Source organism: Trachypithecus francoisi, unplaced genomic scaffold (assembly GCF_009764315.1).
Source record: "Trachypithecus francoisi isolate TF-2019V2 unplaced genomic scaffold, Tfra_2.0 Lachesis_group13, whole genome shotgun sequence".
In the NCBI taxonomy this organism is placed as follows: Eukaryota; Metazoa; Chordata; class Mammalia; order Primates; family Cercopithecidae; genus Trachypithecus; species Trachypithecus francoisi.
In genome coordinates, this window is record NW_022681458.1 from 120759856 (window position 1) to 120784645 (window position 24790).

A 24790-nucleotide genomic window follows, 5' to 3' on the forward strand; every position below is an offset into this window, starting at 1 on the left:
ATTTTTAGGAGAGACAAGGTGTCACTGTGTTACCCAGGCTGGTCTTTGAACTCCTGAGCTCAAGCGATCCTCCCATCGCAGCCTTCCAAAGTGCTGGAATTACAGGTGGTAGCCACCACACCCAGCCTTAGTGTACTTTTGATTTGCATTTCTCTAATGATTAAGAATGTTGGGGATCTTTTTTATACTTTATGTTCTAGGGTATATGTGCACAAAGTGCAGGTTTGTTACATATGTATACATGTGCCATGTTGGTGTGCTGCACCCATTAACTCATCATTTACATTAGGTATATCTCCTAATGCTATCCCTCCCCCCTCCCTCCACCCCACAACAGGCCCTGGTGTGTGATGTTCCCCTTCCTGTGTCCAAGTGTTGTCATTGTTCAATTCCCACCTTTGAGTGAGAACATGCAGTATTGGTTTTCTGTTCTTGTGATAGTTTGCTGAGAATGATGGTTTCCAGCTGCATCCATGTCCCTACAAAGGACATGAACTCATCTACTTTTATGGCTGCGTAGTATTCCCTGGTGTATATGTGCCACATTTTCTTAATCCAGTCTGTCATTGATGGACATTTGGGTTGGTTCCAAGTCTTTGCTATTGTGAATAGTGCCGCAATAAACATAGGTGTGCATGTGTCTTTATAGCAGCATGATTTACAATCCTTTGGGTATATAGCCAGTAATGGATGGCTGGGTCAAATGGTACTTCTGGATCCTTGAGGAATTGCCACACTGTCTTCCACAATGGTTGAACTAGTTTACACTCCCACCAACAGTGTAAAAGTGTTCCTATTTCTCCACATCCTCTCCAGCATGTGTTGTTTCCTGACTTTTTAATGATCACCATTCTAACTAGTGTGAGATGGTATCTCATTGTGGTTTTGATTTGCATTTCTCTGATGGCGAGTGATGATGAGCATTTTGTCATGTGTCTGTTGGATGTATGAATGTCTTCTTTTGAGAAGTGTCTGCTCATTTCCTTTGCCCACTTTTTGATGGAGTTGTTTTTTTCTTGCAAATTTGAGTTCTTTGTAGGTTCTGGATATTAGCCCTTTGTCAGATGAGTAGATTGCAAAAGTTTTCTCCCATTCTGTAGGTTGCCTGTTCACTCTGATGGTAGTTTCTTTTGCTGTGCAGAAGCTCTTTAGTTTAATTAGATCCCATTTGTCAATTTTGGCTTTTGTTGCCATTGCTTTTGGTGTTTTAGACATGAAGTTGCCTAGATTTTCTTCAAGGGTTTTTATGGTTTTAGATCTAACATTTAAGTCTCTAATCCATCTTGAATGAATTTTTGTATAAGGTGTAAGGAAGGGATTCAGTTTCAGCTTTCTACTTACGGCTAGCCAGTTTTCCCAGCACCATTTGTTAATTGGGAATCCTTTCCCCATTTCTTGTTTTTGTTAGGGTTATCAAAGATCAGATGGCTGTAGATGTGTGGTATTATTTCTGAAGGCTCTGTTCTGTTCCATTGGTCTGTATCTCTGTTTTGGTACCAGTACCATGCTGTTTTGGTTACTGTAGCCTTGTAGTATAGAAAAAAATTGACACCCTAACATCACAATTAAAAGAACTACAGAAGCAAGAGCAAACACATTGAAAAGCTAGCAGAAGGCAAAAAATAACTAAGATCAGAGCAGAACTGAAGGAGATAGAGACACAAAAAAACCCTTCAAAAAATCAATGAATCCAGAAGCTGGTTTTTTGAAAAGATCAACAAAATTGACCACTAGCAAGACTAATAAAGAAGAAAAGAGAGAAGAATCAAATAGACGCAATAAAAAATGATAAAGGGGATATCACCGCTGACCCCAAAGAAATACAGACTACCGTCAGAGAATACTATAAATACCTCTACGCAAGTAAACTAGAAAACCTAGAGGAAATGGATAAATTCCTGGACACATACACTCCCCCAAGACTAAACCAGGAAGAAGCTGAATCCCTGAATAGACCAATAGCAGGCTCTGAAATTGAGGCAATAATTAATAGCCTACCAACCAAAAAAAGTCCAGGACCAGACGGATTCACAGCTGAATTCTATCAGAGGTATAAGGAGGAGCTGGGTACCATTCCTTCTGAAACTATTCCAATCAACAGAAAAAGAGGGAATCCTTCCTAACTCGTTTTATGAGGCCAACATCATCCTGATATCAAAGCCTGGCAGAGACACCACAAAAAAAGAAAATTTTAGACCAATATCCCTGATGAACATCGATGCAAAAATCCTCAATAAAATACTGGCAAACCGAATCCAGCAGCACATCAAAAAGCTTATCCACCACGATCAAGTGGGCTTCATCCCTGGGATGCAAGGCTGGTTCAACATTTGCAAATCAATAAACGTAATCCAGCATATAAACAGAACCAAAGACAAAAACCACATGATTATCTCAATAGATGCAGAAAAGGCCTTTGACAAAATTCAACAGCCCTTCATGCTAAAAACTCTTAATAAATTTGGTATTGATGGAACATATCTCAAAATAGTAAGAGCTATTTATGACAAACCCACAGCCAATATCATACTGAATGTGCAAAAACTGGAAGCATTCCCCTTAAAAACCGGCACAAGGATGCCCTCTCTCACCACTCCTATTCAACATAGTGTTGGAAGTTCTGTCCAGGGCAATCAGGCAAGAGAAAGAAATAAAGCGTATCCAGTTAGGAAAAGAAGAAGTCAAATTGTCCCTGTTTGCAGATGACATGATTGTATATTTAGAAAACCCCATTGTCTCAGCCCAAAATTTCCTTAAGCTGATAAGCAACTTCAGCAAAGTCTCAGGATACAAAATTAATGTGCAAAAATCACAAGCATTCTTATACACCAGTAACAGACAAACAGAGAGCCAAATCATGAATGAACTTCCATTCACGATTGCTTCAGAGAAAATAAAATACCTAGGAATCCAACTTTCAAGGGATGTAAAGGACCTCTTCAAGGAGAACTACAAACCACTGCTCAGTGAAATAAAAAGAAGACAAACAAATGGAAGAACATTCCATGCTCATGGATAGGAAGAATCAATATTGTGAAAATGGCCATACTGCCCAAGGTAATTTATAGATTCAATGCTATCTCCATTAAGCTACCAATCACTTTCTTCACAGAAGTGGAAAAAACTACTTTAAAGTTCATATGGAACCAAAAAAGAGCCCGCATTGCCAAGACAATCCTAAGTCAAAAGAACAAAGCTGGAGGCATCATGCTACCTGACTTCAAACTGTGTTGGGGATCTTTTCATGTGTTTGTTGGCCATTCGTATAACTTCTTTGGAGAAATGTCTATTCAAGTCCTTTGCCCATTTTTTAATTTTATCTTTATTTTCTTATTTTTTAGAGACATTATTGCTTAATCACCCAGGCTGGAATGAAGTGGCACAATCATAGGTTACTGTAACCTTGAACTCCTGGGCTTAAGCGATCCTCCTGCCTCAGCCCTCCGAGTAGCTAGGATTATAGGCACACACCACCATGCCCAGCTAATTTTAAAAAACATATATTTTTTAGAGATAGGGTCTCACTAAGTTATCTAGACTGATCTCAAGCTCCTAGCCTCAGGCAATCCTCTTACCTTGGCCCTGCAAAGTGCTGGGATTATAGGTTTGACCTATTGTGCCTGCCCACCCCATTTCTTTTCTTTTTTTTTTTTTTTTTTTCGAATCCCATGATAGATTACCCATTTTTAAATTGGGTTTATTTTATTGTTGAGTTGTAGGAGTCCTTGATTGAATATCAATTCCTGATACTAGACTCTTACCAGATATATGATTTTGAAATATTTTCTCCCATTCTGTGGATTGTCTTTTCACTTTCTTAGTGATGCTTTTTGATGGATAAAAATTCTTTGTTTTGATGAGGTCGAATTTATCTACTTTTCTTAGGTTGCTTGTGCTTTTGGTGTTTTATATAAGCAACCATTGCCAAATTCAAGATCATAATGATGTACTCCTATATATATATATAATTTTTTAACAGTTGCATAGCTTTGGCTAGAACTTCCAGTATTAGGAAACTTATATTTAGATCTTCCATCTATTTTCAGTTAATTTTTTGAGCTGGACATGGTGGCTCATGCCTATAATCCAGGCTGAGGTGGGAGTATTGTTTGAGCCCAGGAGTTCGAGACCAGCCTGGGCAACATAGCAAGACCCCGCCTCTACAATTTTTTTTTTTTTTCAACTAGCCAAGCATGGTGGTGCATACTTGTAGTTCTAGCTACTTGGGAGGACTGCTTGAGCCAGGAGGTTGAGGATGCAGTGAGTTGCATTCATGCCACTGTACTCCAGCCTGGGTGACAGAGCGAGACCCTGTCTCAAAAAAAAAAAAAAAAAAAAATTGTATATGCTGTGAGGTAGGGGTCCAACCTCATTCTTTTGGTTGTGGATAAACAGGTGTCTCTATCCTAGATCTTGGCAGTCCTATCAATCAATTGGTCATTTCCTTCTGGTCCTGGACTCTGAGTTCTATTCCATTGATCTATATGTCTGTCCTTATGCCAGTGCCATGCTGTTTTGATTACTGTAGCTTTGTAGTAAGTTTTGAATTAGGATGTGTGAGTCTTCCAACTTTGTTTTTTTCCCCCAAGATTCTTTTGACAATTAAGGATCTCTTGCCATTTTGTATAAATTTTAGAACCAGCTTTTCCCTTTATGCAAAACAGACTGCTGGGATTTTAATAGGCATTGTATTGAACCTATAGATTGCTTTGGTTAGTACTGTAATTTTAACAGTATTGAGTCTTCAGATACATGATGTAGGATGTCTTTCCATTTATTTAGGTGTTCTTTAATTTCAATGGTGTTTTGTAGTTTTCAGTGTACAAGTCTTTTGCCTCCTTGGTTAAATTGTTTCCTAGGTATTTACATCTTTTATGCTGTTGTAATGTTAATTTTGCTTTCAAATTGTTCACCGCTAGTGTATAGAAATACGACCAATTTTTGTGTATTTATCTTGTATTCTGCAACTCTGCTGAGTTTATTAGATCTAATAGGTTTTTTTTTTTCTGCATTTTTTTTTAAAGACGAAGTCTTGCTCTTGTTGCCCAGGCTGGAGTGCAATTTCAGCACAATTTCAGTTCACTGCAACCTCTGCTTTCTGAGTTCAAGTGATTCTCCTGCCTCAGCCTCCCTAGTTGCTATGATTACAGGCCCCCACCAGCATGCCCAGCTAATTTTTGTATTTTTAGTAGAGACAGGATTTCACCATGTTGGCCAGGCTGGTCTCGAACTCCTGACCCCAGGTGATCTGCCTGCCTCAGCCTCCTAAAGTGCTGGGATTACAAGCGTGAGCCACCACACCCAGCCAGTTTTTTCTGCATTCTATAAGATTTTCTATATACATGATTATTGCATCTGTGAATAGTGATAGTTTTACTTCCTTATTTCCAGTTAGGAAGTTTTTATTTCTTTTTCTTACCTGATTGCTTTGGCTAGAACATGCAATACAGTGTTGAATAGAAGAGACAAAAACTGGCATTCTTATTTTATTCCTGAAAGGGATACAGGGAAAGCTTTCAGTCCTTCACCATTGAGTGTTTTGTGTGTGTTTTTCATATATGCCCTTTACCATACTGTGGAAATTCCCTTCTGTTCTGTTTGTTTTTATCATGAAAAAGTGTTGCATTTTTGTCTTAAGCTTTTTCTGCATCAATTGAGATGCTTATGTGTGGGATTTTTTCCTTCATTCTGTTAATGTGATGTGGTTTTCTGATACTGAACCACTCTTGCACTTCTAGAACAAATCCTACTCGGTCATGTTATATAAGCTTTTTAATATTCTTCTGGAAGCAGTTTGATAGCATTTTTAAAGGACTTTTGCATATATACTTATAAGGGATATTGGCCTGTAGGTTTGTCCAACTCCTGGTGTCAAGCAGTCCTCCTACCTCAGCCTCCCAAATTGCTGGGGATTATAGATAGCTGTGAGCCAGCATGCCTGGCTGGTTTGTAATTTTCTTACATTGTCTTTATTTGACTTTGGTGACAGGGTAATAATGTTGGCCTCATAGAATGATTTAGAAAGTGTTCCCTCTTCTTCTGTGTTTTGGAAGAGATTGAGAAAGACTATTGTTAGTTCTTTAAATGTTTGGTAGAGTTCACCAGTGAAGCTATGGTCTTGGGCTTTTCGTTGTTGGAAAGTTTTTGATTACTGATTCAATCTCTTTGCTTATTATGTCTGTTCAGATTTTGCATTTCGTCTTGAGTCAGTTTTGGTAATTTGTTTTCAGGAATGTTTGCATTTCACCTAGGTGATTTAATTTACTGGAATAAATTGCTCATAGTATTTTCTTCAAATCCTTTTTGTTTTTTACTGAGAGGCTCTGCTATTTTTAATTTCTGATATTAGTTGAATCTTTTTTCTTCCTCATAAGTCTAGCTAAATATTTGTCAGTGTTGTTGATCTTTCAGTGAACTAACTTTTGGATTTAAGTTTTTCTTAATAGACATCTACAGAACTCTTCACCCAAAAACAACAATATACATTCCTCTCATCACCACATGGCACATACTCTAAAGTCGATTACATAATCGAACATACAGTATTCCTCAACAAATGCAGAAGAACTGAAATCAGAGCAGCCACTCTCAGACCACAGCACAATCAAATTTGGAAATCAAGACCAAGAAATTCTCTCAAAACCATACAGTTACATGGAAATGAAATAACCTGCTCCTGAATGACTTTTGGGTATATGATAAAAATAAGGCAGAAGTCAAGAAGTCATTTGTAGCTAGTGAGAACAAAGATATGACATACCAGAATCCCTGAGACACAGCTAAGGCAGTGTTAAGAGGGAAATTTAGGTTGGGCGTGGTGGCTCACGCCTGTAATCCCAGCACTTTGGGAGGCCAAGACGGGCGGATCACGAGGTCAGGAGATCAAGACCATCCTGGCTAACATGGTGAAACCCCGTCTCTACTAAAATACAAAAAAAAAAATTAGCTGGGTGTGGTGGCGGGCACCTGTAGTTCCAGCTACTCGGGAGGCTGAGGCAGGAGAATGGCGTGAACCTGGGAAGCGGAGCTTGCAGTGAGCCGAGATCGCGCCACTGCACTCCAGCCTGGGCGACAGGGCAAGACTCCGTCTCAAAAAAAAAAGAGGGAAATTTATAGCACTAAATGCCCACATCAAAAAGTTAGAAAGATCTCAATTTTAGTAACCTAATATCACAACTAAAAGAACTGGAGAACCAAGAGAAAACCAACCCCCCTAACAGAAGATAACCAAACTAACAGAAGATAAGAAAAAAACCAAGTTAGACCTGAACCGAAGGAGATCAAGACAGACACACACACACACACACACACACACACACACACACACACACACACACACAAAACATTGAAAAGATAAATGAGGCTGGGTGTGGTGACTCATGCCTGTAATCCCAGCACTGTGGAAGGTGGAGGTGGATGGATCACTTGAGACCAGGCATTCAAGACCAGCCTGACCAACATGGTGAAAGCCCATCTCTACTAAAAATACAAAAATTAGCGGGGCGGGGTGGCACACGCCTGCTATCCCAGCTACTTTGAATGCTGAGGTTCAAGAATAACTTGAACCTGGGAGGTGGAGGTTGCAGTGAGCCGAGATTGCACCATCGCACTCCAGCCTGGGAAACAGTGAGACTCTGTCTCAAAAAAAAATCCAAAAAACCACAAAAGATCAATGAATTCAGGAGTTGTTTCTTTTTTGGAAAAAAATAATAAAACAGACCATGAGGTAGACTAATAAGAAAAGAGAGAGGATCTAAATAAACACAAGCAAAAACAACAAAGGAGATATTACTACTGACTCCACAGAAATACACCTAACTATCAGAGAAGATTACAAACACCTCTATGCCCATAGAACTAGAAAATCTAGAAGAAATTAATAAATTCCTGGACACACACACTCTCAAGGCAGCCAGGAAGAAATTGAATCCTGAACAGACCAATAATGAGCTCCAAAATTGAATCAGTAGTAAACAGCCTACCAAACAAAAAAAGCCCAGGATTAGATGGATTCACAGTTGAATTCTACCAGATATGCAAAGAAGAGCTGGTACCATTACTGCTGAAACTATTTCAAAAAATAGAGGAGGAGAGACTCCTCCATAACTCATTCTACGAAGGCAGCATCATCTTGATATGAACACCTGGCAATGACACGACAAAAAATGAAAACTTCAGGCCCGTATTCTTGATGAACATCAATGCAAAAATAACAAAATACTGGCAAACTGAATCCAGCAGCACATCAAAAAGCTTATCCACCACAGTCAAATAGGCTATATCCCTGGGATGCAAGGTTGGTTCAGCGTATGCAAATCAATAAATGTGATTCATCACATAAACAGAACTAAAGACAAAAACCACATGATTATTGCAATAGATGCACAAAAGGGTTTTGATAAAACTCAACACTGCTTCAGGTTAAAAACTCTCAATTAAATAAGTATTCAAGGAACATATCTCAAAATAATAAAAGCCATCTCTGACAAACCCACAGCCAACATCATACTGAATGGGCAAAAGCTGGAAGCATTCCCCTTGAGAACTGGCACAAGAAAAGACACCCTGTCTCACCACTCCTGTTAACATAGTATTGGAAGGCCTACCCAGAGCAATCAGGCAAGAGAAAGAAAGAAGGGGAATCCAAATAGGAAGCGAGGAAGTCAAACTACCCCTGTTTGCAGATGACATGATTCTATATCTAGAAAACCCCATAGTCTTGGCCTGAACACTCCTTAAGCTGGTAAACAAGTTCGTCAAAGTCTCAGGATACAAAATCAGTGTTCAAAAATCACTAGCATTCCTATTCATCAACAGTAGTCAAGCCGAGAGCCAAATCCGGAATGCGTCCTATTCACAGTTGTCATAAAAAAAAAAAAATACCTAGGATTTTCTTGGTTTCCAGGGAGGCGAAGGATCTCTACAAGGAGAGCTACAAAACACTGCTTAACGAAGTCAGAGATGATACAGACTAATGGAAAAACATTTCATGCCCGTGGGTAGGAAGAATCAATATCATTAAAATGGTCATATTGCCCAAAGTAATTTATAGATTCAATGATATTTCTGTTAAACTATTGATAACATTCTTCACAGAACTTGAAGAAACTATTTTAAAATTCATATGGAACCAAAAAAGAGCCCAAATAGCCAAGGCAATCCTAAACAAAAAGAGATAGCTGGAGGCATTATGCTACCTGACTTCAGACTATACTCTAGGGCTACAGTAACCAAAACAGCATGGTACTGGTATAAAAACTGACACATAGACCAGTGGAACAGAATGGAGCCCAGAAATCGTGCCACACACCTACAACTATCTGATATTCGACAAAGCTGACCGAAACAAGCAATGGGGAAACAGTTCCCTATTCAATAAATGGTGCTGGGATAACTGGCTAGTTATATGCGGAAGATTGAAATTGGACCACTTCCTTATACTATGTGCAAAAATCAACTCAAGGCAGATTGAAGACTTAAATGTAAAAGCCAAAACTGTAAAAACTCTGGAAGACAATCTAGGCAATACCATTCTGGACATAGGAACGGGCAAAGATTTCATGAAGAAGATGCTAAAAGCAATTGCAACAAAAGCAAAAATTGATCAATGAGATCTAATTAAAGAGCTTCTGGATAGCAAAAGAAACTCAGCCTAGTAAGCAGAAAGCCTACAGAATGGGAGAACATTTTTGCAAACTATGCATCTGACAAAGGTCTAATATCCAGCATCTATGAGGAACTTAAGCAAATTTACAAGAAAAAAAAAAAAACATTAAAAAGTGGGCAAAGGACTTGAACAGACACTTTTCAAAAGAAGACTTATATGTGGCCAACAAGCATATAGAAAACAGTTCAACGTCACTGATCATTAGAGAAATCCAAATCAAAACCACAGTGAGACACCAACTCAACCAGTCAGAATGGCTATTATTAAAAAAAATCAAACAATAACAGGCGAGGTTGCAGAGAAGCAGGAACGCTTATACACTGTTGGTAGGAGTGTAAATTTGTTTAGCCATTGTGGAAAAACAGTGGGTGATTCCTCAAAGACCTAAAACAAATACTATTCAACCCAGCAATCCCATTACTGGGTATATACACAAAGGAATATAAATCATTCTGTCATAAAGACACATGCATACGTATGTTCATTCCAGTACTATTCACAGTAGCAAAGACATGGAATCAACCTAAACGCCCATCAGTGGCAGACTGGATTTTTAAAATGTGGTATGTACACACCTTGAAATACTATGCAGCCATAAAAAAGAATGAAATAGAATGAAATTGTGTCCTTTGCAGAAACATGGGTGGAGCTGGAGGCCGTTATCCTTAGCAAACTAACAAAGGAACAGAAAACCAAATACTGCGTAAAGTGGTAGCTAAATGATGAGAACACATGGACACATAGAGGAGAAAGACAGACAGTGGAGCCTGTCAGAAGGTAGAGCACACCAGGAGGGAGAGGATCACGAAAAATAACTAATGGGTACTAGGCTTAATACCTGGCTGACAGAATAATCTGTACAACAGACTCCCATGATACAAGTTTACCTGCATAACAAACCTGCGCATGTACCTCTAAAGTTAAAAAACAATTATACTTTTCAGCTTCAAAGTTGTTAATTCATTTTTATAATTTTTCTTATTTATTAATATTCTATATTTGTTGGCACATTGTTTTCTTGGTTTCCTTCTTTATCCACGGTTTCATTTTTAAAAATATTGATGCACTATAGATGTGCTTTGTTTCAGGGTACATGTGATAATACATGAAGCACTTGATGGGCACTTAGGTCAGTTCTCTATTTTGACTGTAGTGAGTAGAACTGCATTAAGAATGGGAGTGCAGGTGTCTTTTTGATATATTGATTTTCTTTCTTTGGATGTTTACCCAGTAGTGGAATTGCTGGACCATATGGTCATTCTCTTTTTAGTTTCTGAGGAACCGCCATACTGTTCTTTAAAGTTGCTGTACTAATTTACATTCCCACCAGCAGCGTAAGAGGGTTACCCTTTCTGTGGGTCCTCACCAGCATCTGTTATTGCCTATCTTTTTAATTATAAAGCCATTTTAACTGGAGTGAGATGATGTCTCATCGTAGTTTGAATTTGCATTTCCCTGATAATTAGTGATGTTGAGCATTTTTTCATATACCTTTCCCTACGTGCATTTGTTGCACTTCTTTCCTAAGCCCCTTCTTTGAAAATCCTGCCTGGACCCAGGTCCTATATGATGTGGGTTTATCTTTTTCTTCCTAGTGCTGTGTTAAATGAGAATAATGTGCCCCTCCCCAAAGAGTCTCTTGAGACTCTGACGTATATCACACCTGCCGACAGTGGTTCTGTTCTAAAGGTAAGAAGACTTTTACTTCTTAAAATTTTTGCCAAAGACAATTTTGAATTGAATCTTGCAGTATAACCAAGGGCATCTAGTGATTACTGATGGACACTGGGACTTAAGATGTGAGAAGAGCGGCCGAGCACAGGGGCTCACACCTATAATTCCAGCACTTTGGGAGGCCGAGGCATGCGGACCCCTTGAGCTCAGGAGTTTGAGACCAGCCTGAGCAACATGGCACAACCTGTCTCTACCAAAATACAAAAAATTAGCTGGGCATGGTGGCATGTGCCTATGGTCCCAGCTTCTCAGGAGGCTGAGACAGAAGGATCACTTGAGCATGGGAGGTAGAGGTTGCAGTGAACTGAGATCATGCCACTGCACTCCATCCTGAGTGAGACTATCTCAAAAAAAAAAAAAAAAAAAAAAAACAGATGTGATAAAAGGATTGAGCCACAGTTCTCTAGGGAGAATCCTGTTGCCACACCACTCAGAAGAGGATCTTAGGGATTCTTCTCCAGTTTGTGTGTATTTTGTTTATATTTTGGGGCTGGTTTTGGATGTTGGCTATGCTTTCACTCATATTTCCTTTTAAGATAGAGTGTTGCATGCAAATAGTGACTAAGTGTTTCTTCAATGAAAGAAATAAGGGATCTTGTTGAATTAGTAGTTTCATTTACTCTAGGGCAGGGGTCCCCAATCCCTGTGCTTTGGAACGGTACTGGTTTATAGCCTGTTAGGAACTGGGCCACACAGCAGGAGGTGAGCTGCAGGCAACCATTGTCGCGTGAGTTCCACTTCCTGTCAGATCAGCTGTGGTGTTAAAGTCTCATAGGAGTGCAAACCCTACTGTGAACTGTGCACACGAGGGATCTAGGTTGCTCACTCCTCGTAAGAATCTAATGCCTGATGATTTGAGGTGGAACAGTTTCATCCCAAAACCATACCCCACCCCCCAAACCTGGTCCTTGGAAAAACTGTCTTCCACAAAACTGGTCCTTGGTGGCAAAAAGGTTGGGGACTGCTGCTCTAGGGAATGTAAGCTGTGTGAGAGACTTGACCTGTTTTGTTCATTGCTGTATCTCTCAGGCCGGTCTCAAACTCCTGCCCTTAAGCAGTTCTACTACCTTGGCCTCCCAAAGTGCTGGGGTAGCCTAAGTGTCTCAAATAGTACCTGGCACATAATAGACACTAAATAAACATTTGTTGATAGAAACAAACTTTTTGAAATAACAGAGACCTATCACTAATTACATTGCAACATAACCAGCTCATCTCAACTTCTGCCTTTTCTGTATCCACTTGCTAAACCCCTTACCAATTCAGAAATCATAGAAACCCAGTTTATTGCCAATGAATGTTTTAATTTGCAAGTTAAATTAAAAATTGTCCTTGCATGAGCACTTACCATTTGTCTCTTTTATTGCATAATGTACATCTCTTGTAATTTGCCAAATACTTCACAAAAAGGAAAAATTAAAAATCACTTGTATTCTCACTACTCAATGAAAGTGTATGGTTGGTATTTAGGTATATAAATATCTTTCAGATTTTTAGGCTTAAAGAAAAAACCCAACCTAAAATATCTTCAGTCAGGCATTTCTTTTCTGCTAATTAAAATCTGAAAAGATACATTGATTAATCATTGGAAATCATTAAGCAGAACCTGAGATGTTTTTAAAGCAGAGAAGGACATTTAGTTCAAAGATTTATTGCGTACATAATATGTACCAGACAACTTATTAAGTATTAAAGATTCAAAAATGAATGAATGAAACATGGGCTCAGCTTAACTGCCTATAGTCTAGTGGGAGAGAGAATTGTCATACATTGTGGTAGAGACTTGCACAAGCTGTTATGGTGCACTTAGTCCAGGCAGCAGGGTGGGAAGATGCGAGAACAATTTTTCATGTTTTTGTGGTTTAAATTAAGTTGCATGTTGAAATATGAATAGGAGGTTCTCTAAGACCTGAAGGCATATAGGCAGAAATGGAAATGTGTAAATGGGTGGCTGAGTGTGATGGCTCATGCCTATAATCCCAGCACTTTAGGCCAAGGTGGTGAGATGTTTTGAGGCCAAGAGTTTGAGACAAGACTGGGCAACATAGGGAGACCCCATCTCTACAAAATTTTTTTAAAAATTAGCCAGGCATAGTTTTACATGCCTGTAGTCCTGTCTTCTTGGGCAGCTGATGTGGGAGGATCGTGTAAGCCCAGGAAATTCAGGCTGCAGTGAGCTATGATTGTACCATTACACTACAGTGTGGGTGACAGAGCAAGACCATGTTCCCCCCCGCCCCCCCCAAAAAAAAGAAAGAAATGTATGAATGAAGGGCCCTTTTTTCTTGTGTGCTATGCCCTAGGTTCCTATTGTTTATTGCCAGATTGGCATTTTATCTTTTGTTGTTTTAAAATTCTCCCAGACCCCCTCCCTCACAGTAGAGAATTGTGTCCTCTATAAGGTACTTCAAGTACTGGTTAACCAAAAGTATTAATTAACATTTATAGGGAGAGAGTTCATATTGTATTATTTTACGAACAGAAGCACCCATAAGTCTAGATAAAGGAGCATTTGGAATTTAGGCATCTCCTTTATCCACTGTCTCCTGTGCTGACCTGTTACTGGTTTTTATTTGTTTGTTTTTGATTTCAAAGTGTGATATTACCATACAGAGTAGTACGATTCTCCTCTAGTCTAAAAGTTAAGAGGCTGGGCACAGTGGCTCACACTTGTAATCCCAGCACTTTGAGAGGCCAGGTTAGGAGGATCACTTGAACCCAGGAGTTCAAGATCAGCCTGGGCAACATAAGTGAGACCCCGTCTCTATAAAAAAAATTGTCTGGGCATGGTGGCACACACCTGTAGTCCCAGCTGCTTGGGAGGATGGCTCGGGCCCAGGATGTTGGGGCTGCACTGAGTTATGCTTGTGCCACTGCACTCCATCCTGGACAGGGCAAGAACTTGTCTCAAAAAATTTTTTTTTAAATTATTTTATTGTATTTACTTTTTTTTTTCTTTGAGACGGAGTCTTGCTCTGTCACCCAGGCTGGAGTGCAGTGGTGCGATCTTGGCTCACTGCAACCTCTGCCTCCTAGGTTCACACCATTCTCCTACCTCAACCTCCTGAGTAGCTGGGACTACAGGCGCCCGCCACCAGGCCTGGCCAATATTTTGTGTTTTTAGTAGAGACAGAGTTTCACTGTGTTAGCCAGGATGGTCTAGATCTCCTTTCCTCACTATCCACCCACCTCACCTCCCAAAGTGCTGGGATTACAGGCGTGAGCCACCACATCTGGCTGTATTTAGCTTTTTTTTTTTTTTTTTTTTTGAGACGGAGTCTCGCTCTGTCGCCCCGGCTGGAGTGCAGTGGCCGGATCTCAGCTCACTGCAAGCTCCGCCTCCCGGGTTTACGCCATTCTCCTGCCTCAGCCCCCCAGTAGCTGGGACTACAGGTGCCCGCCACCTCACCCGGCTAGTTTTTTGTATTTTTTAGTAGAGACGGGGTTTCACCGTGTTAGCCAGGATGGTCTTGATCTCCTGACCTCGTAATCTGCCCGTCTCGGCCTCCCAAAGTGCTGGGATTACAGGCTTGAGCCACCGCACCTGGCCTTACTTTTTAAAAATTCATTTTGAGGCAGAATCTCACTCTGTCACCAAGGCTGGAGTGCAGTGGTGTAATCTTGGCTCACTGCAGCCTCTACCTCTCGGGCTCAAGTGATCTTCCCACCTCAGCCTCCTGAGTAGCTGGGACTACAGCTGGGTGCCACTGTGCCCAGCTAGTTTTGCTCAGTTTTTGTGAAGATGAGGTCTCACTATATTACCCAGGCTGGTCTCGAACTCCTGGGCTCAAGAGATCTCCTCCTGCCTTGGCCTCTCAGAGCACCAGGATTACAGGTGTGAGCGACCGCATCCAGCCAGAAAAAGTTTTTTGTAATTAAAAAGTGAAGAGCCAGAATAGTCATAACCCTCCCCAAGTTTTGTCTTACCAAAGGAGAACAGCTGTGTGAAAATTTACATAGCATTTTAGCTTTTTCACGTCCTGACTGCAGTACAGGTTTCCCTCCACGCGGAAGTGGAGTCATTAACAACCATGATTCATGAGTGTCCCTGTGTGTTTAAAGGATGAACACTCATCAGGCCTGCGTCAGAATTATAAATTGAGAGGATATGGAAAAAACTTAACGTCTGATGATAAAGGGGTCATTTAACAACTCTAGATTCCTGTCTTCCATAGGAGGCTACAGATGAATTGGATGCTTTGCTTGCATCTCTAACCGAGAATCTGATTGATCACACAGTTGCACCTCAGGTAAATCTGCTTTAAAACAGTATGATGGAAAGAAATTTCTGTTTCGGAAAATGTTCCTGCTACATTCCAGTTTTTCCCTTTTTAATAATTCATAAACTTTTCATTTGATAAGAGTTTATGTTTTAGTAACCACTTAGCATTGCCTCTCTGTCCTAAAATTTTACCACTTTGAATTTGTGTATCACTGTATAGAAATCACGTCTCTATACGCCTTTTATAATTCAACATCATAGTAAATAACATGAGAGAAAACATGGGGATAAAACAGCTTCTTAAGACAATAAGGATATATTTAATTTTAACAAAAGTTTTACAGAAAGATGAGAGCATAAGAATGGCATTGAACATATCAATCATTATTACAGTCTGGAAGATACTCTATTAAGTATAATTGTCCTTCAGTACCTGTGAGGGATTGGTTCCAGGACTCCCCTTGGATACCAAAATCCACGCATGCTTAAATCTCATATAAAATGGTGTAGTGTTTGCATATAACCTACACATATCCTCTAGGATATTTTAAATCATCTCTAGCTTACCTCTAATATCTAATGCAGTGTAAATGCTGGTAAACAGTTGTTATATGGTATTGTTTAGGAAATAATGACAAGAAAAAAAGTCTGCACATGTTCAGTACAGACACAACCATCCTTTTTTTCCCCTCCAAATATTTTCAGTTCACAGTTAGTTGAATCCACAGATGCAGAACTCATGGATATAGAGGGCCAACTGAAACAGTTTCTTCCCTCCAGGGATGAGAGAGATAGAAATAACTAATTTTGCTGGATGCAGTGGCTCACGCCTGTAATCCCAGCACTTTGGGAGGCCAAGGCAGGCGGATCACTTGAGGTCAGGAGTTCAAGACCAGCCTGGCCAACATGGTGAAACCCTGTCTCTACTGAAAATACAAAAATTAGCCGGGCGTGTTGGTGCACACCTGTAACCCCAGCTACTCGGCAGGCTGCGGCAGGAGAATTGCTGGAACCTGGGAGACGGAGCTTGCAGTGAGCCAAGATAGCACCACTGCACTCCAGCCTGGGTGACACAGTGAGACTCTGTCTCAAAAAAAAAAAAAAAAAGAAATGACTAACTTTGTACCTTATGAGTGATATGACAAGAATTGCTGTAGCGGTTAGATGCCATCCTGAAGGTTTGGAAATACAGATGATACTTTCTGTGGTACTGAATGTTTGCTTACATCATTAATTCTCAAATTTTTGTGTATATCAGAATCACTTGGAGGAGATGTTAACACACAAGATTGCTGGGCCCCACCTCCAAGTTTCTAATTTTGGTATATCTTGGGTGGGGTCTGAAAAGTTGTGTTTCTAACATGTTCCCAGGTGATGCACATGTGGTCTGGGAACCACTCTTTTGGGAATGACCAGCATAGATTAATAAACAAAGACTTTACCAAAGGATAAGAATTAACTGCAAGTCTGGAAAAGTCTGTCAAACTATTTTTTGTTTACTACTTATATTTTTTTCTCTTATTTCCTGCTGTTAACATGCATCTAAAAAAATATTGGTAGGAAAGTCATACTTTGTGGGTTGGGTTTTGTTTTTGTGTTTTTTTTTTTTTTTTTTGAGATGGAGTCTCACTTTTTCGCCAGGCTGGAGTGCAGTGGCGTGATCTCAGCTCGCTGCAATCACTGCCTCCAAGCGATTCTCCTGCCTCAGCCTCGCGAGTAGCTGGGGCTACAGGCGCATGCCACCACGCCCAGCTAATTTTTGTATTTTTAGTAGAGACAGGGTTTCATCATGTTGGCCTGGATGGTCTTGATCTCTTGACCTCATGATCTGTCTGCCTCGCCCTCTCAATATGCTGGGATTACAGGCGTGCGCCACTACGCCCAGCCTGTGTTTTTATTCTTTTGGTGGTTATCTAATTTATTAATACCTGGACTTACATTAGTTTTTTCTTAGGAGTATCTAAGGCCACCAATGCAAGGACTAGTCTAAATTACTAGTAAAATGGGTGCGTTTCATTAGTTTATAATTCTACACATAGAAGATCTGTAATAGAAAGCTAGACATTTAAAAATAATATATCAAAGGCCTTGTGAACCAGGAGCAATATGGGTGTTTTTATTGCTGCTTTCTTCATGCATACATGATAATTAGAGAGTGATCTCTATCTAAACAGATTATTTTTTCTGTGTACTTTCTTTGTGCTGTTTATTTGGATTAGTCACAATCCATTGTTCAGGCTGCAACCAAGAAGGCTATCATTATTTGTAATTAACTGAAATTTCAGAGAATAAAATGTTAAACTGAATACTGGGTGTGGGGTAGGGGCAGTCCTATTAAGTGAACTAAAAGTAGTAATAGATGCTTGAATGGTAAATTTTTAGATAAGAGATTCTCGGCCGGGCACGGTGGCTCAAGCCTGTAATCCCAGCACTTTGGGAGGCTGAGACGGGCGGATCACGAGGTCAGGAGATTGAGACCATCCTGGCTAACACGGCGAAACCCCGTCTCTACTAAAAAATACAAAAAACTAGCCGGGCGAGGTGGCGGGCGCCTGTAGTCCCAGCTACTTGGGAGGCTGAGGCAGGAGAATGGCGTAAACCCGGGAGGCGGAGCTTGCAGTGAGCTGAGATCACGCCACTGCACTCCAGCCGGGGCAACAGAGCGAGACTCCGTCTCAAAAAAAAAAAAAAAAAAAGAGAGATTCTCAAAATTATGACACTTTCTTAAGTGGTGACGGATAGCATCTGTGTTGTATAATAGAAAAGGGTCTTGGATTTAGAAGTCCACGTCAGCTCAAGGAACACCATTAAGAATTGCCCTCCTAGAATGGATTTCGTAATAGATGTAAGTATTATAAGTATGAAAATAAGTCAGTCTTTCCAAAAAGTAAATACATAAAATTATTTTAGGTGTCTTCCACATCCATGATTACACCCCGGTGGATTGTTCCGGTAAGTTCATGTTATTTGTGATTTTTCTTCTGGCTACCCTCTCAGGGTACGGCCTAAAGGATTACTAGGTTCTTTGTTTTTCCTTAAAAATGTGAGGGTTGTTATCAAAGCCTTGTTAACTGAACTTAATGGCTTCAAGCTAGTGGGTTACCCTTTCTGGTTGTGTTTGTCAGGATGCTGGCAGAAACAAAAGTGAAAGTCTGAGATGAAGAATAGTTAACAAAACAAAACAGTCATAATTATCAAAACTATCTTACTCACTCTCATATTCATGAGTGAAGCTTGATTTGGAGCTGAAGTGCTGACCAGGCAGGTATTATTACTTTTGTATTTAGATGTGTCTGTATCTCCCACAGCAGAGTGGTGCCATGTCTAATGGACTTGCAGGATGTGAAATGCTTTTGGCAGGGAAGGAGGGACATGGTAATAAAGATGGACTCTCACTGATCTCTCCCCCAGCGCCATTCTTGGTAGATGCTGTGACCAGGTGAGAAAATTATTTCTCAATTGCAGTTCTTAGGCATCTATTAGGAGGAAAAAAATAATACAACTTATTATCTCTAAAGCAGCAATGTTGATTCTTCCCTAACTGAACTGTATTGAAATTGGATAAATCTTTTTTCTGTTTGTTACTTAGTGTAGTGGCTTTTTCTTGTCAGTAGCAATTTTCTACAAAATTATGAAGTAGATTGTATTAGCATTTCTTTATCAAGTCTTTGCTGAAGATATTAACAGGCTTATTTTTAAATTTTAATATTTGTTTTAAAATCAATTTGTATTGTTTCCTTTGATGCTTTACTCTTATGCTCATGCCTACTGTAATAGTGATGAATGATGGTGCCTGTCGGCACAGGGGAAGAGGTACAGTACCAATGGGTAAGGGAGGCTACTCCCAGGGTGAGAGCCCTGAGATGCCTTTACCGACACATATTGTGAGCTCATTTCAACGCATTGCTTGCTACAAACAGAAACTAGACTCAAAAACTAGAGCTTTTCGTTCAGCATCTGGTTCTTCAACTTTTGATTGCTAGAACCATAACTGCACCTGTTTTACAAAAGATTTAGAATTGCCTTCAATTCTACCTCAGACCTTTTTTTCTGATTATATCCCCCATTTCACATATCCTCTTGAAAATGTGGGTCGGCTGAAATACATGCTTTCCTAATTAGAGAAAGGTGGGGGGAATTATTAGAGATTATTAACTTGAAAGATATTCAGTTTAATTTAAAAATTGTTCTCACAGTGTTTAAAGTAGCATATTACTCACTCAGCAAACACTTATTGAATGTCCATGATGGACCAGGCATTGACTGATATCTGACACTGAAGATAACAGTGAACAAGACAGATGAGAGACCTGCATTTGGGAAGCTTACATCTAGTAAGAGAGCACTTTATACAAATGTAATGGATTATTTTTCTAAGCATTTGTATGCCTACTAATTATCACTGTAAAAATAGAGCTGCATACAGAGAACCTGATGGTCATGCTTTGTAATTGAATTTACACAATAAAATGTGAGCTCTTAAGGACTTTCAAATTAAAAATTGCAGATGAAAGCAGAGCTTATCTCTGTTTCTTCCTAAAACTCATGGAAAGGAGTAATAAAGGGCTTAAAGAGCTAAAAATTACAGATCAGTGGAACAGAATAGAGTCTAGAAACAAACTCATGTGTAATACAGTTTTCTGGTTTATGAAAAAAGTGATGGTGCAATGCTGTGAGGAAAGAATGGTCTTTTAGTAAATCAGCCGGACAGATTAGTTGTCCCTGTGGGAAAAAAACAATCTTGACCCAACTCCATACCATTCGCAAAAATCTATTCTGGATGGATTGCAGATCTAAATATGAAACATCAGATAATAAACTTATAGAAGAAAATATGAGTGAACTTACTTCTGACCTTAGAATAGGCAAAGATTTTTTTAAACAGCTCACAAGGAGCTTCAGTCTTACAGGAATAAAATCACTTGGATTACATCAAGAAATTTCTTTTTTTTTTTTTTTTTTTGAGACAGTCTCGCTCCGTGGCCCAGGCTGGAGTGCAGTGGCCGGATCTCAGCTCACTGCAAGCTCCGCCTCCCGGGTTTACGCCATTCTCCTGCCTCAGCCTCCGAGTAGCTGGGACTACAGGCGCCCGCCACCACGCCCGGCTAGTTTTTTTTGTATTTTTTAGTAGAGACGGGGTTTCGCCGTGTTAGCCAGGATGGTCTCGATCTCCTGACCTCGTGATCCGCCCGTCTCGGCCTCCCAAAGTGCTGGGACTACAGGCTTGAGCCACCGCGCCCGGCCTACATCAAGAAATTTTGTTCATCAAAAGATGATTTCAAGATACTATGGAAGGGGAAGCCACAGAATAGGAGAAAACGTTTGTTCTCCATCCCTCCTTCTGTCTCTGTCTCCCTCTCTCACCCCTTCCATTCTCCTTCCTCCTCAACCCCAGTCTTAACTTTGTGTGGCAAAGGACCCACTCATATCTAGAATTTATAAAGAGCTCTTCCAAATAAGTAAGCTAAAGATAGCATAATAGAAAAATGGGCAAAAAACTTGAATAGGCAGTTCACAAACCGATATCCAAATGGCCGGTAAGCATTGTAGACAGTATGCAACTTGATTAGTCTTGGGGAATGTAAATTCAAACTACCATGTGACAGTGCTACATTTTCACTAGAATGGCTAAAATGAAAGATACATAGTACCAAGTGTTGGTGAAGATATGGGGCAACTGAAACTCTGTAAACTGGAGTCATCACATTGGAAATAGGTTTGGCAATATCTACTAAAGCTGAACATACCCAGTGATTCAGTGATTCTACTTTTATGTACATACCCAATGGAAATATGAATATACGTCCATCAAAAGACATGTACAGGAATTTTTATAGCACCTATATTCATAATAGTCCAAACTGAAAACCTTCCAAATGCACATTAGCAGTTGACTAAATATTAGAACAGTGAAAATTAATAACTACAACTAAAATATAGCAGTGTAGATGAATCACATAAACATAATTGTGTTAATTCTCTACTTCTGTGCAACAACTTACCACAAACTTAGCAGCTTCCAACAATACACACTATAATCTCATTTTCTGTGGCTCAGGAATCTGGATGTGGCTGAGCTGGGTTCTCTGCTTCAGGGTCTCTCACAGGCTACAGTCAAATATTGGTGAAGGCCAGGTTTTCATCTGAAGGCTCAATGGAAGAAGGGGCACCAGCCAGGGCTCTTGGCAGGATTCAGGATCTGAAGACCTGTTAGACTAAGGAACTCAGTTCCTAGCTGGTGATTGGCAAGAAGCTGCCCTCAGTCCTTACTACGTGGGCCTCTCTAAAGTAGTTGCTTACTTTATTCCAGCATGCAAACTGAGAAAGCAGTAGAGTCTGCTAGCAAGACAGAAATCACAATCTCGTATAGTCTAATCACAGAAATGACATCCTTTTACCTTTGCTGTATTCTGTTGTTGGTTAAAGCAAGTCACAAGTCCTTTCCACACCCAGGGGCTAGAGATTACATAGGAGTGTGAATGGCTGGAGATGGAGATCTTTGGGGTTCATCTTGCAGTTTCTGCACTGTAATAAGGATAAACAAAATCAAGTTCAAACAGAAGCACAACTCTATAATGGTTACCCTTGATGTGCTGATGAATAAAAGAGAGCCCAAAAGAAGCTTTGGGAGTGCTAGTAGTGTTCTGTTTCATATTCTACATGCTGATTACAAAGGTGTATTCAATTTGCAAAAAGTTGTTCAAGCTGTAGACTCATGCCTTATGTGCTTTAATGTACGGATGTCATAGTAATTTCTAAAAATGATGACTGGGTCCCGTCTCCACAGATTTAGATTTACTTCGCAGTGTTTTCTGTGTGATACTGTGTTTCAAAGGCATCAAATAAATCATTAGGATAAAGAACAGGAGAGGAGACATCAGCAATTAAGAGATCTCAACAAGTTTTGGGAAGCAGCTAAATGATAAGTGGTAACCAGTTTAGCAGAGTGGAGTAAACTAAAATCTAAGCCTGAATAGGGGAGGGAGTAGAAACAGAAAATAAAAAGCAAGTCAGTTCACATTGCAGAACCCTGAAAAGGCAGCGAAATTCTAGGTACCAGATATTTGTGAAGATGGGATACAAGGTGGGGCTGAGAATATGGGGATTGGTTGAAAGTATTTATGCCCATTTCACCCATCTGCCATCCCAGCACCCTTGCTCATTTTAGCATAATTCTGAAGTTTTCCCTCGGGAGGAGCCAGGCCAGAGAGGCTCTGGATCTGGGAATTTCCATTTGGAGTAAGGCTCCAGACTGAACACGGGAAGACTAACTCAAAGTCCACACACTGAAGAGTGAAATTTCCAACGTTCCTTCTTTTCTCAATTTCCTGAATGGTGTTAGCTAAGTATAAATGTCTGAGTTGAAAAAGTAAGAGGCTTATTCTCTGGAGAAACCAACCAACCAAAGAGAAAAAGGCCTGCACATACATTTGTGGATCCTCTGATGAAATTGCCAGGAATCTGCCAAATAATCACCAGGGAGCCCATTCGTTGATGAGTTTTGCCCATATATACACAGGTCCCAGAGACATTCCAGAGCTTTTCTTTTAAATACAAAGAGAGCTAACGATTGTCAGATATATGAGGAAAGACCAGAACAGGTAAAGTGAAAAAGAAGGAAATAAAGGCAATGTGAATTTTGACAAATAGAAGTAGGAAAAAAAAAGGCAATGTAAATAACAAAAGAAAAGGTAACAAAATGATAGTATCTAAATTTAGAGAGAAGATACTGTATCCATGCAACAATAACAGGAAACTAAAAAAAAAGAAAACAAGGAAGCACTTTTAGAAATTATTAACTATATTAAAAATGAAATCCAGAGAGTGTATAAAAGATAAAATTGAGACAATCTCCCAAAAAGTATAGAATAGAAAGATGAAAATTGGGAGAGAAAAGAAGATTGGAGGATTGGCCTAGGAAGTCCAATATATGAATCATAGAAGATCTAGAAAGAACAGTCAGTGGAAGGAGGAAATTGTCAAAGAAAGGAGTCAGGCGTTCTCAGAACAGAGGACTTGAGTTTCTAGATTAAAGGGGTCTACTGAGTACCCAACACAGAATGAAAATAGACTACACCAAGGAGCATCATGAATCTTTAGGAGGTCAAAGTGAAGAGAGGATGTAAATCTCCAGCAAAGGGGAAAAACAGAGTACGTACAAAGGATTGGTCATCAGAATGGCAGCAGACTTTACTGACAGCTGGAGATAATGGAGTCGTGTGCTTTCTGAATTCTGGAGGGCAATAATTTCTCACCTAGAGTTTTCCCAAACTATCAGTGAAGTGTGAGATTAGAATACATTTTTAGACATACAGTTTTCCTAAAATACATACTTTCCATGTAGCCTTCCTCAGGAAGCTACTGGAAGATGTGTTCCATCTAAACTGGAAGATATGTTCCTCTTTTTTATCCAAAAAAGAAGTCATGGGACCCAGGAAGCAGTAGAGAGGTGCAGGGATTTACCCAGAGAAAGGTGAAGGGAAGTTCCAAGATGGTAACTGCCCAGTGAGTCTAGAAAGGATCCTGTCCAGATTCAGAAAGGAAGATAGAGAGTTGCAGAAAGGATTTTGCCAAGAAAAACACAGGTTCCCCACGCTCCAGTTTTTTAAAAAAATTATATGTCTGAATGTACTGAGCAGAGGTCCATGGTTTACCTGAGAGGTTACGGATAGATGAGAGATTTGTATAGAAAACTGAGAAGTACTGAGGCTGAGTCAAGGAGCTCGCTTAAGACCAGGCGTTCAAGACCAGCCTGGGTAACACGTTGAGACCTCGCTTCTCAAAAAAACAACAACCACAACAAATACCCACTAAGCCATCACAACAACAACAAAAAGAGGCAGTTATTCAGTCCAGGGAAAATAAAAGTTGTATAAAACATGAAATATACTGATAGTTGTGAAAATATTTACATAATTACAACAAACACTGAATGTTAACATGATCGAAATTGGTCATATAGCTGTGCTGAAAAGATAAGGAGGCAGGATTGTGGGACTGGGGAAGAGGGTGGAAGAAGGGTAAGCCTTCAAAGTCCACAGGAGGAAGTCATTGTGTCAACACATCACCCAGAACAGTTAGAACTTTGGGGGTTGTGAGGCAGAATCTCTGGAGGCAGGTTTGTTTAAACATTGGCTGCTGGGCCCCACCCTCATAGTCTGATTCAG

At 40.0% G+C, this 24790-nt stretch overlaps 1 protein-coding gene and 1 long non-coding RNA gene across 5 annotated transcripts in view; one reads left to right on the plus strand and one right to left on the minus strand.

The window, feature by feature from the left end:
* Positions 1-22270, minus strand: part of LOC117095131 — a 55347-nt gene extending 33077 nt beyond the window's left edge. The window contains exons 1-2 of the long non-coding RNA XR_004441828.1: positions 22022-22270; positions 18837-19099 (exon numbers count right to left, since the gene is read on the minus strand). This is a non-coding gene — a long non-coding RNA (uncharacterized LOC117095131). The remainder of the gene's footprint in view (positions 1-18836; positions 19100-22021) is intronic.
* Positions 1-24790, plus strand: part of EPB41L5 (erythrocyte membrane protein band 4.1 like 5) — a 179183-nt gene that overhangs the window by 148694 nt on the left and 5699 nt on the right. For 3 of the 4 annotated variants that reach the window (XM_033231775.1, XM_033231772.1, XM_033231773.1), the window contains exons 21-24: positions 11263-11356; positions 15577-15651; positions 18534-18575; positions 18932-19062. In XM_033231775.1, the coding sequence (XP_033087666.1) occupies positions 11263-11356; positions 15577-15651; positions 18534-18575; positions 18932-19062 (342 nt within the window). The remainder of the gene's footprint in view (positions 1-11262; positions 11357-15576; positions 15652-18533; positions 18576-18931; positions 19063-24790) is intronic. The other variant, XM_033231774.1, reaches the window with a different exon arrangement.